Source organism: Entelurus aequoreus, linkage group LG11, assembly GCF_033978785.1.
Source record: "Entelurus aequoreus isolate RoL-2023_Sb linkage group LG11, RoL_Eaeq_v1.1, whole genome shotgun sequence".
Lineage (NCBI taxonomy): Eukaryota > Metazoa > Chordata > Actinopteri > Syngnathiformes > Syngnathidae > Entelurus > Entelurus aequoreus.
The window spans coordinates 24,608,490-24,625,225 of record NC_084741.1 but is presented as its reverse complement, the minus strand read 5'-3'; the positions used below and the strand labels follow the sequence as shown (position 1 = coordinate 24,625,225).

Sequence of the window (16,736 nt, the reverse complement as noted above, 5' to 3'; positions counted from 1 at the left end):
TTATAAATTTCCATAGTTTAGTTAGCTGAGGTATATAATGTACAGTGTATTTTGTCAACAACTGGATGTGTGTAACGTATTTCTTGTGCTGAGCAATCATAAAACGGCTGCGAAGACGCACTGGGTGAGGCTCGCAGTAATCCCGCCTCCTGGTGGTAGAGGGCGCTCGTGATCCCAGGGATCATTCTTGCGACTACTCGGCTGCAGAATAAGTGACAACAAGCAGCAACAGTTAGCAAGTCAAGTGCAGCGTTTATTTTTTCCTCTCACCTGGACTTTTACCATGGAGGATTACATATCTAAAATAAAACAGTTTTCTAAAGTGGACTTTCAATCGAAGCAGGAGGTAATAATTAGGGATGATACTCGAAACCGGTTATCCCGGTTGTTCGATAAGAAAAGAACCGAGTCCTCGGACTCGAATCCCTTTTTGAGAACCGGTACCCGTTATCGAGACCACTATAGTAAAGAAAAAGAGTTAGTTCTTTATTCGAATCCCTGGAATCCCGTCCCAACCAGAAATGCTCCGTGTGACATCACAAGAAATGACGTCACGTAGCTCAGTCATTAGGCGCAGATAGCCAAAGCAGGAAAACAATGGACCGGAAAAAGCGCTCCAAGGTGTAATAAAGTTCAAAACAAAAGGTATAATCCAATGAATAACTTTACTGAGAGATTTGAGCAGGGTACAAACACATGACGAACACTTTTACGACCAACCGGAAACATAGCAACCAGGCTAGCAACGCACCTCCTTTACGGCAGCTGTCGCAACGTTCTTAAAGCAACCGCAGCACATACATATATATGACATCTCCCTTTTTTAACTTTTGCTTTTCTTTCCTTGTAAATAAAACAAAATCAAACTGTATATCTGTTGTCTGTCTACTTATAAATAATGCAGAAGAGGTGTGTTGGCTGAGTTATTGACATTTACTTTCACAGCGTGCTCATAACCTCATTCTTAGCTGCCGGGTGGCAACATGCAAGAACACTTTTCGGGGCTACCGCGCATGCTCGTCACTTCCGTTGCATGCTGGGTAGTGTAGTTGTTATTTTCCCTGGCTCATAACATCACATATTTCCCCCTATAAACAAAGATTTTAACTCAATAAAGTGTATTTCTTTTTTTAGCTTTAACTTTTCATTTTTTAGCATTGTAACCACATTTGCAAACAACTTTTCTCTTCATAGAATTTTATTTAAACAAAGAAATAAAGTGCAAAAATGTCAAAACAGTTGTGTCAAATAGCAGCAGAAGTGCACTTTTTGGAGAGCGGTATTATTTTCAGTTTTGTGCCCAAGGGACTGATTTTATTTAACACTATATTATTATTTATACACCTATAGTGATCACAGAGACAGGTTGTTTTTGTGTTACTGTATATATTTGTTTTTCTGAAAAATCCCACTTAATATACTTTAGGTAACAACAGTCAATATTTATTTATATGATTTTATTTCTTTAGGGGGGTAACAGTCAATATTTATTTATTTATTAGATTTTTTTTTTCTTATATAATAAAAGTGAGCTTTTGTTAAACCAAATATTGTGTTTTTCTTCCATATACAACAACCTATCTGGACTCGATAAGAGAATCGATAAGGAATCGGTTCGATAAGAGGATTCGATAATAGGCTCGAATTCGATAATTTCTTATCAAACATCATCCCTAGTAATAATTAAAGGAAGATCTACATCGAGACAGAGAGACTTTTAAATCTGAAGAAAGATAAGGAAGACTTCTATAAACAAGTTATCGATGCTTTTGTTCAGAAGGAGCGGTGCATGGAGTTCCTTTATAAGTAAAGGTAAGACCATAATAACGTTTTTTTATTAAATGTGCTTTTTTGTGTGCTACAGTTTGTATGTGTAAAGTTAAAGTTAAGTTAAAGTACCAATGATTGTCACACACACTAGGTGTGGAGAAATTTGTCCTCTGCATTTGACCCATCCCCTTGATCACCCCCTGGGAGGTGAGGAGAGCAGTGAGCAGCAGCGGCGCCACGCCCGGGAATAATTTTTGGTGATTTAACCCCCAATTCCAACCCTTGAGGCTGAGTGCCAAGCAGGGAAGAATGCTGGTATGAGCTTTTAAACATAACCCGTTAACTGCTGCCAATCAAATGGTGAATAAGATACTATTTAGGGTTCATATGTTTGTAAATCTGACTGTGATGAAGTCAGTGCCTCACCAGCCATTAACCTCACCGCACGTCACTGGTTAAAACCTATTCTGCGGGTCGCAAATGGACCGGGCCGCAATTTGGACACATTTGGTCTAAAACTTAATTCAAGTCACAATCTCCTGAATAGTAAATTGTCTGTGATAATTAAGAAACGTGTTTTTAGGCAATAGAACTTCTGAGGAAAAAAAGTATAATTTTGAGCATCACAAGTTTGTTGTAAAACACAAAACTTAGCAATAGACTTAGACAAACTTTAATGATCCACAAGGGAGATTATTTTGCTTATTACAAGTTATTTTTGCTTATAAAATTTATTTTTGCTTGTAATAACCAAACAAATATGCCAATTGAAGAAGTCCAAACTGTCTTGGTAAGATTTCTTGAAATAAGACATTAAGTTTAAGCTTTAAAAACTTAACAATGATCTTGAAATTAGCAATGTAAACTTATTATTAGCTATACTAACTAGTATTGTGAAGTTGTGTGTCTTATAACAAACTTGATGCTCAAATGTAGTATTGTTTTCCTCACAAGATATATTGCCTAAAAACAAGTTCTTAAATCTCACTAAAAAAATTATATTCAGGGGATTGTGACTGATATTTCGACTAGAAATTAGAAATATATACAAACCCCGTTTCCATATGAGTTGGGAAATTGTGTTAGATGTAAATATAAACGGAATACAATGATTTGCAAATCATTTTCAACCCATATTCTGTAGAATATGCTACAAAGACAAAATATTTGATGTTCAAACTGATAAACATTTTTTTTTTTGCAAATAATCATTAACTTTAGAATTTGATACCAGCAACACGTGACAAAGAAGTTGGGAAAGGTGGCAATAAATACTGATAAAGGTGAGGAATGCTCATCAAACGCTTATTTGAAACCTGCCATGATTGGGTATAAAAGTAGATTCCATGAAATGCTCAGTCATTCACAAACAAGGATGGGGCGAGGGTCACCACTTTGTCAACAAATGCGTGAGCAAATTGTTGAACAGTTTAAGAAAAACCTTTCTCAACCAGCTATTGCAAGGAATTTAGGGATTTCACCATCTACGGTCCGTAATATCATCAAAGGGTTCAGAGAATCTGGAGAAATCACTGCACGTAAGCAGCTAAGCCCGTGACCTTCGATCCCTCAGGCTGTACTGCATCAACAAGTGACATCAGTGTGTAAAGGATATCGCCACATGGGCTTAGGAACACTTCAGAAACCCACTGTTAGTAACTACAGTTGGTCGCTACATCTGTAAGTGCAAGTTAAAACTCTCCCGTGCAAGGCAAAAACCGTTTATCAACAACACCCAAAAACGCAGTCGGCTTCGCTGGGCCTGAGCTCATCTAAGATGGACTGATACAAAGTGGAAAAGTGTTCTGTGGTCTGACGAGTCCACATTTCAAATTGTTTTTGGAAACTGTGGACGTCGTGTCCTCCGGACCAAAGAGGAAAAGAATCATCCGGATTGTTATAGGCGCAAAGTTGAAAAGCCAGCATCTGTGATGGTATGGGGGTGTATTAGTGCCCAAGACAAGGGTAACTTACACATATGTGAAGGCGCCATTAATGCTGAAAAGTACATACAGGTTTTGGAGCAACATATCTTGCCATCCAAGCAACGTTACCATGGACGCTCCTGCTTATTTCAGCAAGACAATGCCAAGCCACGTGTTACATCAATGTGGCTTCATAGTAAAAGAGTGCTGGTACTAGACTGGCCTGCCTGTATCCAGACCTGTCTCCCGTTGAAAATGTGTGGCGCATTATGAAGCCTAAAATACCACAACGGAGACCCCCGGACTGTTGAACAACTTAATCTGTACATCAAGCAAGAATGAGAAATAATTCCACCTGAGAAGCTTAAAAAATGTGTCTCCTCAGTTCCCAAACGTTTACTGAGTGTTGTTAAAAGGAAAGGCCATGTAACACAGTGGTGAACATGCCCTTTCCCCAACTACTTTGGCACGTGTTGCAGACATGAAATTCTAAGTTAATCATTATTTGCAAAAAAAATAATAAAGTTTATGAGTTTGAACATCAAATATCTTGTTTTTGTAGTGCATTCAATTGAATATGGGTTGTAAATGATTTGCAAATCATTGTATTCCGTTTATATTTACATCTAATACAATTTCCCAACTCATATGGAAACGGGGTTTATACTTGAGGAGATTGTGAGTTTTTACAGTGTACAAGCCATTATAATATTAACAATCCCACCTGTCCTGGCTGCTGGCCAGGCATGGCCGCCCTCACATTGATGGTGGTTCCTCGGGTACCGAAAGCCGGAAGAGGAATGTTTGGTGCAAACGGTGGCCGGGTGAACACAACCCTGGCATGAGGCTGGGGGCCAGCGTGAGGAGGTGGTTGGGGTGCAGTAGGCGTGGTGTTAGGGGTGTTAGGACCCACGGTGGTAGCTGAGGAGTTGGCTGTGGCGCTGTAGCCAGGATGGGTGGACTGTGGCGGCATGGTTTGGCCAGTGGCAGCAGCAGTGGCAGCGGCGGTAGCGGCAGCAGTGGCAGCGGCGGTGGCGTACTGGCTGACCTGTTGCATGAGATTTCTCATGAAGTCTGGGGGTAGGCCACCTAAGATGAGACAACATCACAAAAAGCTTAAGGTAGTGATTTGATTTACCAACTGTGTGGAACTGAGCTGTGAAAAGGCAATTTCACCTGGCTGGCCTGGCATCTGGTGACCAGCTGCAGGGTTAGCACTTGTGCCTGCACACATTCACAAATACCATCAAATAGTAACACACTGAGGGCCTGATTTACAAAGATCCAAACAACACACGGTACACACTATGGGTAATCTATAAAATAGCAAGTAATATTAGTGGGTGTGCTGCGTGCCATTTACAAACACTGCGCTAACAGTTGAAAAGTGGTGCAAACCTCCTTATTTAAATTATTACACGTACTTTACGGGGCATCACCACAGAGACACTCATTTATTGCACATTGTCACACGGTATGTGCCTACCTGCGAAATGCTGCTGTTTTCAAACATACAGGAGACATGTACAACTTTTTATGGCCATTTTAGAAGCAATCTTTATATTTGCATCTTCTAGTATTGTGGGCGTTTTAATTATCAGCATATATTTAGCATATTAATGAAAAAGACGCAAAATGTAATACACTCATAATTCTGCTCACTTAACAGACACTATCCACTTTGTACACGTTTAGTAGATCAAGTTTGCACATGTTTTAGTTAGGGATGTAACGGTATCAAAATCTCACGGTACGATAATTTCACGGGATTAAGGCCACGGTACGATATTATTGTGGTGTGTGTCCAAAAAAAAAAGCTTGGTAAAAAGGCCATAGTGTGTCAAATGAAGTGGCAGGAATGTTTAGGATAAACACGCTTACTTTAACCGAACACAAACATAATGTTGAAATGTTCAATCATCTTTTTTACTACAAACAAGTATTTGTAAGTGCAAATAATTGTGCAGGAAAATCTACTGCTTCAAGCAAATATGTAAAGGAATAACTTAACAGTGGATGTCTTTAAAGTAACATTGTTAACATCCAGTGACAATTTAAAATGTATTCTCTTTCAACTTTTACATTCTGACAAGCAGTGGTAATTTTTTATATCGGTCTGGAAAATGTTGTTTCTCAGAAAAGTTAACTAACATCTCTCAGAAAAGTTAACTAACAATCTAACTTTTAATAATGTTTTGGCCTTGGCTTATTTGTATGTTTGTTAGCAACATAACTCAACAAGTCATTGACAGATGTAATTTTCAAAAAACAATTCATGTTATCTACGACAAGTACGAACACATTTCACTTCCGGCTTACGATGTTTCATGCATCAGTTACATACATATACATCCCTAGTTTTAGTACACAAACCTTTAGTAAATCAGGCCCTGAGAGCACAGTAAAAATTATATTCAACCCTTCAAACGCTGCATTTAGCTTGATGCAGGAGTGCATGACTGCCAGCATCAAGACACACACACTGTGACATGCAGGAACATTCAATCAGTGGCGGGTAGGGGACAACACACCGTCCGTGTTCATCTGCATCATGACCACCGGAACTGCCTGGTGGCTGATCCTGATGACCCGGGGGCCAGCCTGTCCCTGTCCAGCCTGCTGATTGGACGGGGAAGTCTGTGAGGGGGTGGTCTGTCCCTGACCTGCCTGCTCCGACTGGCCGGCTGGCTGCGTGGGCGGCGCCTGTCCCTCTGTGCCATTTGCCGTCATTGTGGCGCCTACGTTCATCTGGAGTCGAGACAGACAAGGACGGAGTCAGTCAGGTTGTCATAAACCAGGGGTCACCAACGCGGCGCCCACGGGCACAAGGTCGCCCGTAAGGACCAGATGAGTCGCCCGCTGGCCTGTTCTAAAAATAGCTCAAATAGCAGCACTCTCGTCAGCTGATGCGCGAGCGCGTAACTGCGGCTGCTTGGCAACCAGCCAAACCCCACTTAATAAAATTATATTTTATTTTAGAGCACATCCACATCCCTATTCACCTAGGCAACCCCAGGAAATGTATATAATTCGGCATTATCAGTTTACGTTCACGCGCAGGTATAACGCGGCGCGCTACCGTCTCGTCTGCTGGTGCGCGAGCCCGGTAATTAGAATGCTGTGTCATATCAAGGAGGACAAAAGACACCAGCGCAGAGTGGAGAAAGCTTTGGTTCATTACAGATAATACAGAATTGTGCCAAAAGTGTACTATAACCAAAAGCTGAACGGACAGCCGGTAAGATTGCACTTTATTTCTCTTTGTGGGTGTGGCGCACCTGTTGCGCTGGTGAGATGGGGGGGGGGGGGGGGGGTGCATGTAGCGTGCTTAGTCTGGAAGCTAAATACACACAGTGTTTTGTGTAACTGTTGTTTGGTAAGGAAGTGTTGTGATTCTTTGCTTAGTTGGATAAATTTTGGAGCAGTTTGCTTCATCAGGAGGGTGAAGTCGCTCAACTTAAAGTGTTGGATTTAACTGTGTTGGATCATTGGCTGCTAGTGAGGGCATAGAAAAGGGGTATTTTTCTACCAGCAGACAGCGTTTAAGATTGAGTGTTTCACTGCTAAATTAATAATATATTTATATTGGATATGGATTTTAAATATGTATCTAAAATAGGTGGTTAATTGGTTAGGTATTTATGTATTTGCATATTGGGTTTTCTGCTGCATTTATCTATTGCGTTTCTGGTGTTAAATGTATTTTATATGTATCTTGGTGCATTTATGTTGAGACAATTTATTTAAAATCTGAATTAACTTAAAGGGAAAATATTAATCCATTTTCTTGCACTTGTTTAATTGTTAAGTGTTTGATAGCCTGATTAATAATTGTAAATTATGGGATTGATAATTGATTGATTTTTTACAGCATGTTAATCTTGTGGTGTTTTGTCCTTAAAGGTTTTTCACCTACTAAAGAAGCTAAAGGCTACTAAAGACAGCTAATGACAGCTAAATAAACTAATGTCTACTAACACTGCTAAAGATTGCTAAAAAGATTAAAGAAGAAAAAAGAAGCTGTTTCTTCGTTGGAAAAACTTGCAAACTAAAGGAAAATAAAAGGAAAAAAGTAACTACGGTCTGGTCTTTTGAGTGAAATCCAGAAGCCACATTCAGCATTGGTACATCCCTTCAAGTGTGGGATAAGCACAGTGAAAAAAGCAAAACACTTGACAAGCACTTACCAGTGAGCTGCCTCTATTTTTTAAATGTTATTTATTTACTAGCAAGCTGGTCTCGCTTTGCTCGACATTTTTAATTCTAAGAGAGACAAAACACACAAAAAATTTAAAAATCCAAGAAAATATTTTAAAGACTTGGGGCCGTACTTATCAAGCTTCTTAGAATTACTCCTAAGAAGTCTGCTAAGAGTTGACTTAAGAGTAAATAAATTATTCGCTGAAAGCTGCACTTAAAAGTTAGTTATCAAGCGTCTTACTCACACTTTCAGCGAAGTGTAGGACTGAATCTTAAGTGTCACACTCAGAGCTGAATTACGACATTACTATGTGCCGTAAACGGAATTTTAGGTGACGTAATTTCTGTGTCCATAGAAATGACCAATCACGGAAGGGAATCCGTTGTCTAAGAATAAAGAAATATCTTGGAAATATTTAAGTGGACAATGGGAGTGTATATTTTGACAATAAACTACAAAATAATACAAAACAAACTAGTCCCCGCCGGCACTCACGCTACCGCTCCCGCTCCCTCTCTTCTATCGCCCACACACTCACTGACGTCACTCACCTCACGGCCACACACATACGCTACTGTCATAACATTTTCTTTCCAATTCATTAATTAGGCAACTAATTTGAAACTGGTGTGGGTGGCTCTATATATACTAGCCCACTGCAGCCACATGCAGAAATCAACAAGGAATCGAAAAGTATTAAATCTGTGACAAAAATAATATCTGCTCTGTCTAAACGATACCGTTTGATCAGCTGCTCGTCATCAAAAAAAAAAAAAACATTGTTCCGTTCCCTGAACGTTCGCACATGTCTCTCTCGCCTCAGTGACATCCCCTGCTGGCAACTCCTAACCACTTAAGACACCTCTGAAGGTCTCTTCAATATCGTGGAGAGTAGGAGTGATTCTTAGACTTAAGAACGTTGATAAAAAGCTTTTATTCTTAAGTTTGAGAGTAGGACTAAATTTCGCAAATTCTCAGGACTTAAGTGTAAAATGGCACTCTAAGAAGCTTGATAAGTACGGCCCTTGGTCTTCACTAACTGACAAAGAAACAGATAACAGATTTGGTGTCCAGTTCAAAGTGTGACATGATTTATTTAAAAATTTGAGAGTTGACTTTTGTATTTTACATGAGTTATTATTTGTACAAACATGGTGCAAAGTAATTCATGATTTGTTCAAAAATGTTAGTGGCTAGCTAGTTAAAATGGGATATTGTGATTTCACAAGACTGTCTTAAAAGTGATCATTTGAAAATGTTCAATTTGAAAAATGTGCACTTAGAGAAAATATAAAAATAAAGTGTTGCATATTGATATTTATCTGTTTCTATATATATTAATTGTGAGAAATCATTAAGATGATCAGTGTTTCCACAAAGATAAATATAATTAATTATCAATAATAACATAGAGTTAAAGGTAAATTGAGCAAATTGGCTATTTCTGGCAATTTATTTAAGTGTGTATCAAACTGGTAGCCCTTCGCATTAATCAGTACCCAAGGAGTAGCTCTTGGTTTTGAAAAGGTTGGTGACCCCTGTCGTAAACACTGTCTAACCCCCAACAAGTGCATTCACTCACTTGCACTGGGATGTGGCGGTGCACAGCGCCGGGCATCGAGACAGGAACGGCATAGTGGGAGATTGGCCGCACCACATGGAGGTGGCGAGGCACCGGGCTCATGAGATTCAAGCGCAGGTCACTAAGGGCCACGAGGGCGTTGCCGAGGAGACGGAGACACTCCCATGTAAGAACAAGGGTCTGCTGGTCATCCTCTCTTTCCTATAAAAGAAAAAAACCTGTTACATCTGCAAATTCATGTTTTCTTCATTTTTTACATCCTGTAGGTTGAATGCGCTCCTATTTTTTTGTCCATGTAAGGTACAAAAACGTATTTGCGTCTAAAATCCTACTGTATTGTTGTTGTATTCTGCGGTGGTCGCAGTCTCCAGAATGGTGTGAGCTCGCTGGATGAAGGGTTGCAGCCTCTCCTCCACCCTCCTTAGTTCAGACAACATCTCCGATAGCTCAGTTGGACTTGGGTGACTAACGCAAGAAAATAATGTTGTTATTTGAAACCAAATCAGTCAATTTTGTTCAAATAGGTGAGAGTCTCACTTGGGTCCAGGTTGAGGCGTTGGTCCCTCAGATGTTGCAGATGAGGTGGGTGGAGGTGGGGGGGTCATAGGAGGAGGGGAGGTGTCCATGGGCTGAGCAGAGGGAGAGGGGGTGGAAGTGGACGATGAAGACAAGGGAGGAGGCATGGCCACGGAGGAAGTCGTGTCTCTTTGTGCAGATGAGTCGGCTGTTCGACCCTGACACAGACGTAAATGTGGTCAAGATGGTCAAAGATGACACATAAGGGCTACACAATTTTGAGAAAAAACCTAATTGCGATTTCTTTCCACAAAATTGTGGTTGAAATTCGATTTGTGATTTTTATAATTTATACATATAAATGCATAAAACTGCGAAAATAATAAGTGAAGGAAGACATGTTACTTTTAAACAAGGGGTGTCAAAACTACGGCCCGCAGGGCCAAATAGGAGCCACCAACGTCTGTAACTTGGCCTGCTTAACGACATGAGTATAATAACGAATCTTACCCACAGTTGGATTGCATTCATGTTAATGACAATTTTAATGCAACGTTTGTGTCGCCAACCAGTGGACAACATGAGTAATTCAGGTCAATGACCTTTAATAATGCTCTGAATGGAAATATGCGCAGATTCACTTATATGCCCCAATGCAAACAACCTTACCAAGTCATGGTGCAAAATCATTGCATATAATCAACTAATAGCGGGAAGTTACCTCCATCCTTTCAATTAAATCATTGATGTCTCTCAGCATGTTCTCAGCCAGCACCAGCCTCAGCCGGGGTTCACTCTGCACCTGCTGATCCATGTCGATGTGCACGTTCACTGACCCATTGCTCTGAAACAGAGAAGGTGGAAGTCAGGTCTTTACACCTGGCATCTCTGAATTACAAAAAGCAGAAGGCACAAACACACAACTCCTTAAAGGGGAACTGCACTTTGTTTGTAATTTTGTCTATCATTCTCAATCACTATGTAAGACAGGAACACATGTTTTTCTTTTTTTTAAGCATTTTAAATAGTAAATAAATGTTAGCAAATATCAGCTAACAGAGTCAATGGGAGTACCGCATTTTCCGGACCATAGGGTGCACCGGATTATAAGGCACACTGCCGATGAGCGGGTCTATTTTCATACAAAAGGCGCATTAAAAGGGGTCATATTATGATTTTTTTCCCCCTAAATTTAGAACACTTCCTTGTGGTCTACATAACATGTAATGGTGGTTCTTTGTTCAAAGTGTTGCATAGATTATGTTTTACAGACCATCTTCAAGCCGCTTTCTGACCGTCATTTCAGGATGCCCCGTTTTGTGGGCGGAGTTATTTACGTGGCTCACCTTTGGCAGCGTCTTCTCCCCGTCATCTTTGTTGTACCGTGTAGAGTGCACGGACAGGAGTGTAAGAAGTGTCAAAAGATGGAGCTAACTGTTTTAATGCCATTCAGACTTTACCCAAATCAATAACGGAGCAGCATCTCCTCATCCGTGGCTCACTAGTGCAACGACGACGCCAGAAATGTGCCCCGTGAAAAAACGACCGACCGGAACTCTCTAATAATTAAAGTTCCATGGGTGAATTATGTAAACCCACTACACCAATTTTTTACGCTTTCATAGCGAGAGTACTGACAGATATAAGTTAGAACTTTACGCTACTTCATATTAGAAATGGCAACAGCAGAGGATGAATGCCCCATAACAAGGAGATAGAGAAAAAGAAGAAGCTTATCGACCCTGGTGTCTGCACGGACTAAAAAGGCGGACGCACACAAATTTTCAGGACGTATGCAGATCCCAAATACAGATCAGCAGGTACCAGAACGTAAGAAAAGTTGGTTTTGCATAATATTGCAAAACAAAACGCGAGATAATATGTCTGCTGATAGGTGCCATTTTGCGGTCCTTATACACACACCAGAATAATACTCATATGTTGAAGCACAGTACGTCTGACTACGGTAGCCGTAATGCGCCAACGATCCATCAAGCGTTGCGGCTTCATAGCTTACCAAAATAGAACTAAAACATGTTGATAGGTTTTAGAGCGCGGTGTGTAATGTTCTATATTCTCGATGGAACATTTAAAATGTTGGTGTTGTTTACTGGCGTTATATTGCAGTCTACACGTATCTCTTGTGTGACTGCCATCTCTGGTCACACTTATCACAACATTTACCAAATAAAACAGCTTCGAGGTTGGTAAGAAAAACCAAAATGATTCCGTACATTAGGCGCACCGGGTTATAAGGCGCACTGTTGAGTTTTGAGAAAATGAAAGGATTTTAAGTGCGCCTTATAGTCCGAAAATATGGTACACTATTCCGCCCACAAAGCCCTTTAAATAACCATCCAAAAACCGCCAAAAATACTAATCTTGTGACCTGAATACTAACCAACTATTAGCGATAGTTATTATAAGCTATAATGCAGACAATCTATTTTTAGCGACATATTGATCACAGAGAGCTAACTAGCTTATGCTGCTATATTGAGGCGGTGAGCTGCTGCTGCATCACCTCTGAGTTAGTAAAATTTAATTCTAGGTTATAAATCATGCCTCTCACCTGGATAGTAGAAGGATGTGGCCATAAATTGAGAAGTTTGTCAACTTTGACATCCAATTTATACCCGGTTTGGATGCTCTTTAGAGCGCTTTATAGGCGGAATCTTATTGAATCCAGTGTTACCTGACTTTTATTTACAAGTTAGAATGCATAAAAAAAGGAAAATATGTGTTCTTGTTTTACATAAGGATAATGAATGATAGTCAAAATTCTAAAAAAGCACAGTTCCACTTTAATAAGTTATTCATCAGCTGTCATAAATTTTACATAACTGCACAAGCATATCCCCAACAAATGTTTTAGAGAGGTGACTACATTTTGAAGATCCAACAGATGAATTACTATTTGAATATTTCAAAACACTCAGCTGTTCCCAACACATTCTTGACTTACCCCAGCGCTGGTTGTCACTCTGGCATTTCTTGCATTATCCCCCATGTTGGACATCATCTGCTGTACCGACATCTAAATTGGAACATTCCATTGACGTTTAACACAGCAAGAGCACATTTTTCACCTAAAGACTAAAAGTAAATGAGGATGAAATGTACCTGTATTTGTTGGGGATCCATGATGTTGACTGGGAGGTTGAATGTGCCAAGCATGACGTAACTGTTGGCATTACGATCGTGTGGAGGCACTTGAGAACTATCGTGGGACGAGGATGAGGGCCCGCTGTCGGCTGAACTGCCCCCCGACCCAGAGCCGGGCTGGGAGGGCGGAGGGGGCGCCCGCTCCACAAGGTGGATCACCTTGCCAGCTACATCTGGAACAGACAAAAAAAACACTGTCATTGCATTTTCGTTTTGAGACTAAATTGAATTCTAGCAGTGTTATAATAAATGGTAAATGGATTATACTTGTACGCCTTTCTCCCTTCACGGTACTCAAAGCGCTTAGACACTATTTCCACATTTATCCATTCACACACTGATGCGAGACCCATCAGGAGCAAAGGTGAAGTGTCTTGCTCAAGGACACAACAGACGTGACTCGAATGGCAGGAGCTGGTGATCGAACCAGGAACCCTCAAGTTGCTGGCACGGCCGCTTTGCCACCCGAGCCACATCGTCGGCTAATAAATAACCCTTGGACTACTTACTGTAGTCTGCCAGTGTCCTTTCATCCTGTAAAACTCTGCCCTGGTAGATGAGCCTCTGTTTGTCGACAGGGATTCCCACAGAGGACGCAATGTGCTCCTTGAACTCTTTCACGGTGAGCTACGGAAAATAAAATATACCACATATGAGTTGAGTCAAGCTGACTGACATTTCAATCTAGAGAAATCTGAATTTACCTGAGCACCAACAGTGTAAGTTCTGCTCTGAGAATCTAAAGTTTTGACGGTCACTTCTATGTCAGCACTTTGTTCCTCCATGGTGTTTCTGTATCCCACACAAGTGATTAAGGGTTAAACATACTGGCAAACGGATTTCCTTATGGTCTAACACAGTGAACCCCAAACTACCGTATACATATACTATATGTATATGTATACGGTATACATATACATATATACATACATATATATACATATATACAAATGTATATATATATATATATATATATTATGTATATACATATATACTGTACATACTTGCCAACCCTCCCAGTTTTACCGGGAGACTCCCGGAATTCCGCGCCTCTCCCGATAACCTCCCGGAAGAAATTTTATCCCGATAAACTCCCGGAATTCAGCCGGAGGTGGAGGCCACGCCCCTTCCAGCTCCATGCGGACCTGAGTGGGGACAGCGGCGACAGTCTGTTTTCACGTCCGCTTTCCCACAATATAAACAGCGTGCCTGCCCAATCACGTTATAACTGTAGAATGATCGAGGGCGAGTTCTTGGTTTCTTATGTGGGTTTATTGTTAGGCAGTTTCATTAACATCCTCCCAGCGCGGCAACCACACACAACAACAGCAGTCACGTTTTCGTCTAGCGTAAAGCAGTTCGTCTGCCGTAAACAGCAATGTTGTGACACTCTTAAACAGGACAATACTGCCATCTACTGGATAGCCTCCAGAACACCGAAATTCAAGTATTTCTTATGTATAATAAAATAAATATATCTATATATATATCTATATCTATATATATATATCTATATCTATAGATATATAGATATAGATATATAGATATATATATATAGCTAGAATTCACTGAAAGTCAAGTATTTCATACATATATATATATATTAGAGATGCGCGGATAGGCAATTATTTCATCCGCAACCGCATCACGAAAGTCGTCATCCAACCGCCATTCACCCGAACCAACATTTTATCAAAACCACAACCGCCCGCCACCCGGGCGGTATTTATCATTATTATAATATTATTGTCATTTCCATTAAGAAAGTGTTGACTATTGTTGCCAATGCCCTCAGATCAGGAGTGCGTTCCTCACACTTTGTGTGCGCAGTTGCAGCAAGCAGAACGATGCTTTTAAGAAGTTAAAAAAATGTTTTAGAAAGACAAGGCCTATATAGGCCTATATTTTTGTTAGGTAAAAAAAAAAATTCTGAATTTATTTCAATGAATATTAACTTGTTAAAGTTAAAGTGCTCAAATAGGGACGAGGGCGGGGTGCACAGTGAAACAGTGAACAATTTTGCGACAAAGATGAACCTTTATTGATTGATCTGCAGCCATGACAAAATATCAGACAATCTCCATTGTCAACGACAGGCAGGAAAATAAAGATAAACACATAGCCTATGTTGTAGGCATAGGCATAGGCTCATACGTTTTTAACTTGAAATAAAAAAATAAATAAAAAATGTGCCTCATAAGCCTTAGGCTGTCAATCACGCGCACAAACTTAAATTATACAACAACATATGTATGTCATCCCTATTTAAACAAAAATAAATTAAATAAATAATAATAATTGAATTATAATGAAAATAGACGGTCGCGACGAACAAAGCAGGCCTTACATTGTAGCCAATCGGAGATGCGCTTCACTTGAAAGCGAGGCCAAATAATTAACACGCAGTAGTATATCTCCAATAGAAAAAACACCCACAATAAACAACGCAATTGCCTTAATTCCTTTGCATTGTAGTGCGCCCAAACAACACGTAACCATCACAATTATTCAGCTGACCGAACTCAATATAGGTTAGACATGGTCTTATTTGGTATAGCCTAGGTAACGTAGACTAATTCGTTTAACATATCCAACCGTATGTCTACTTACTTTTTTTTTTTTAGCACTATGCAGGAATAAAATGGCATCTACAGTGCCAGGATTCATGCAGGCGAGAGCGCCTGGCCTCTAAAATGCGCGCTCTCTAAAATGCCCCTGCTGCGCTGAAGGAGCGCTCACTTGTGGCACTTGTTGCTGGGACACATAGGAAGGATTCTCTTTATACATTTAACTATGTATATAACCGAATTGGTTCAACCGCCATCCGCCCGAATCTATTTAAAATCTATTTTTTTCGTCATTCACCCGCCCGGATTAACCGCGGACACCGCGGGTGTGCCCGCAATCCGCGCATCTCTAATATATATATATATATATATATATATATATATATATATATATATATATATATTCTGTATATATATGAAATATATATGAAATACTTGAGTTGGTGAATTCTAGCTGTAAATATACTCATCCCCTCTTAACCACGCCCCCTGCCCCCAAACCCCGCCCCACCCCCGAACAAGCCCCCCACCTCCCAGAATCGGAGGTCTCAAGGTTGGCAAGTATGATATACATATATATACACATTTACACATATATATATATATATATATATATATATATATATATATATATATATATATATATATATATATATATATATATATATATATATATATATATACATACATATATATATACATATATTTATATACATACATATATATACATATACATATATGTGTACACACATACACATATACATACATATACAGTGGGGCAAAAAAGTATTTAGTCAGCCACCCATTGACAATCAATGGGTGGCTGACTAAATACTTTTTTGCCCCACTGTATACATACATACATACAGTACACACACACATATCTATATATATATCTATATATCTATATATATATATATATATATATCTATATATATATATATATATATATATATATATATATATATATATATACATACATACATACATACATATATATGTATTAGGGC

At 39.7% G+C, this 16,736-nt stretch overlaps 1 protein-coding gene across 6 annotated transcripts in view; it reads right to left on the bottom strand.

Annotated features, from left to right (window-relative positions):
• Positions 1-16,736, bottom strand: part of bag6 (BCL2 associated athanogene 6) — a 55,625-nt gene that overhangs the window by 14,301 nt on the left and 24,588 nt on the right. For 3 of the 6 annotated variants that reach the window (XM_062062737.1, XM_062062739.1, XM_062062738.1), the window contains exons 2-13: positions 14,186-14,304; positions 13,864-13,951; positions 13,669-13,786; positions 13,118-13,332; positions 12,960-13,031; positions 10,716-10,838; positions 10,016-10,212; positions 9,811-9,943; positions 9,479-9,679; positions 6,227-6,443; positions 4,872-4,919; positions 4,420-4,784 (exon numbers count right to left, since the gene is read on the bottom strand). In XM_062062737.1, coding sequence (XP_061918721.1) covers positions 4,420-4,784; positions 4,872-4,919; positions 6,227-6,443; positions 9,479-9,679; positions 9,811-9,943; positions 10,016-10,212; positions 10,716-10,838; positions 12,960-13,031; positions 13,118-13,332; positions 13,669-13,786; positions 13,864-13,951; positions 14,186-14,298 — 1,890 coding nt within the window. In that variant the 5' untranslated portion in view covers positions 14,299-14,304. Of the gene's footprint in view, positions 1-4,419; positions 4,785-4,871; positions 4,920-6,226; positions 6,444-9,478; positions 9,680-9,810; positions 9,944-10,015; positions 10,213-10,715; positions 10,839-12,959; positions 13,032-13,117; positions 13,333-13,668; positions 13,787-13,863; positions 13,952-14,163; positions 14,305-16,736 lie in introns of those variants that run through there. The other 3 variants (XM_062062742.1, XM_062062741.1, XM_062062740.1) reach the window with 3 other exon arrangements.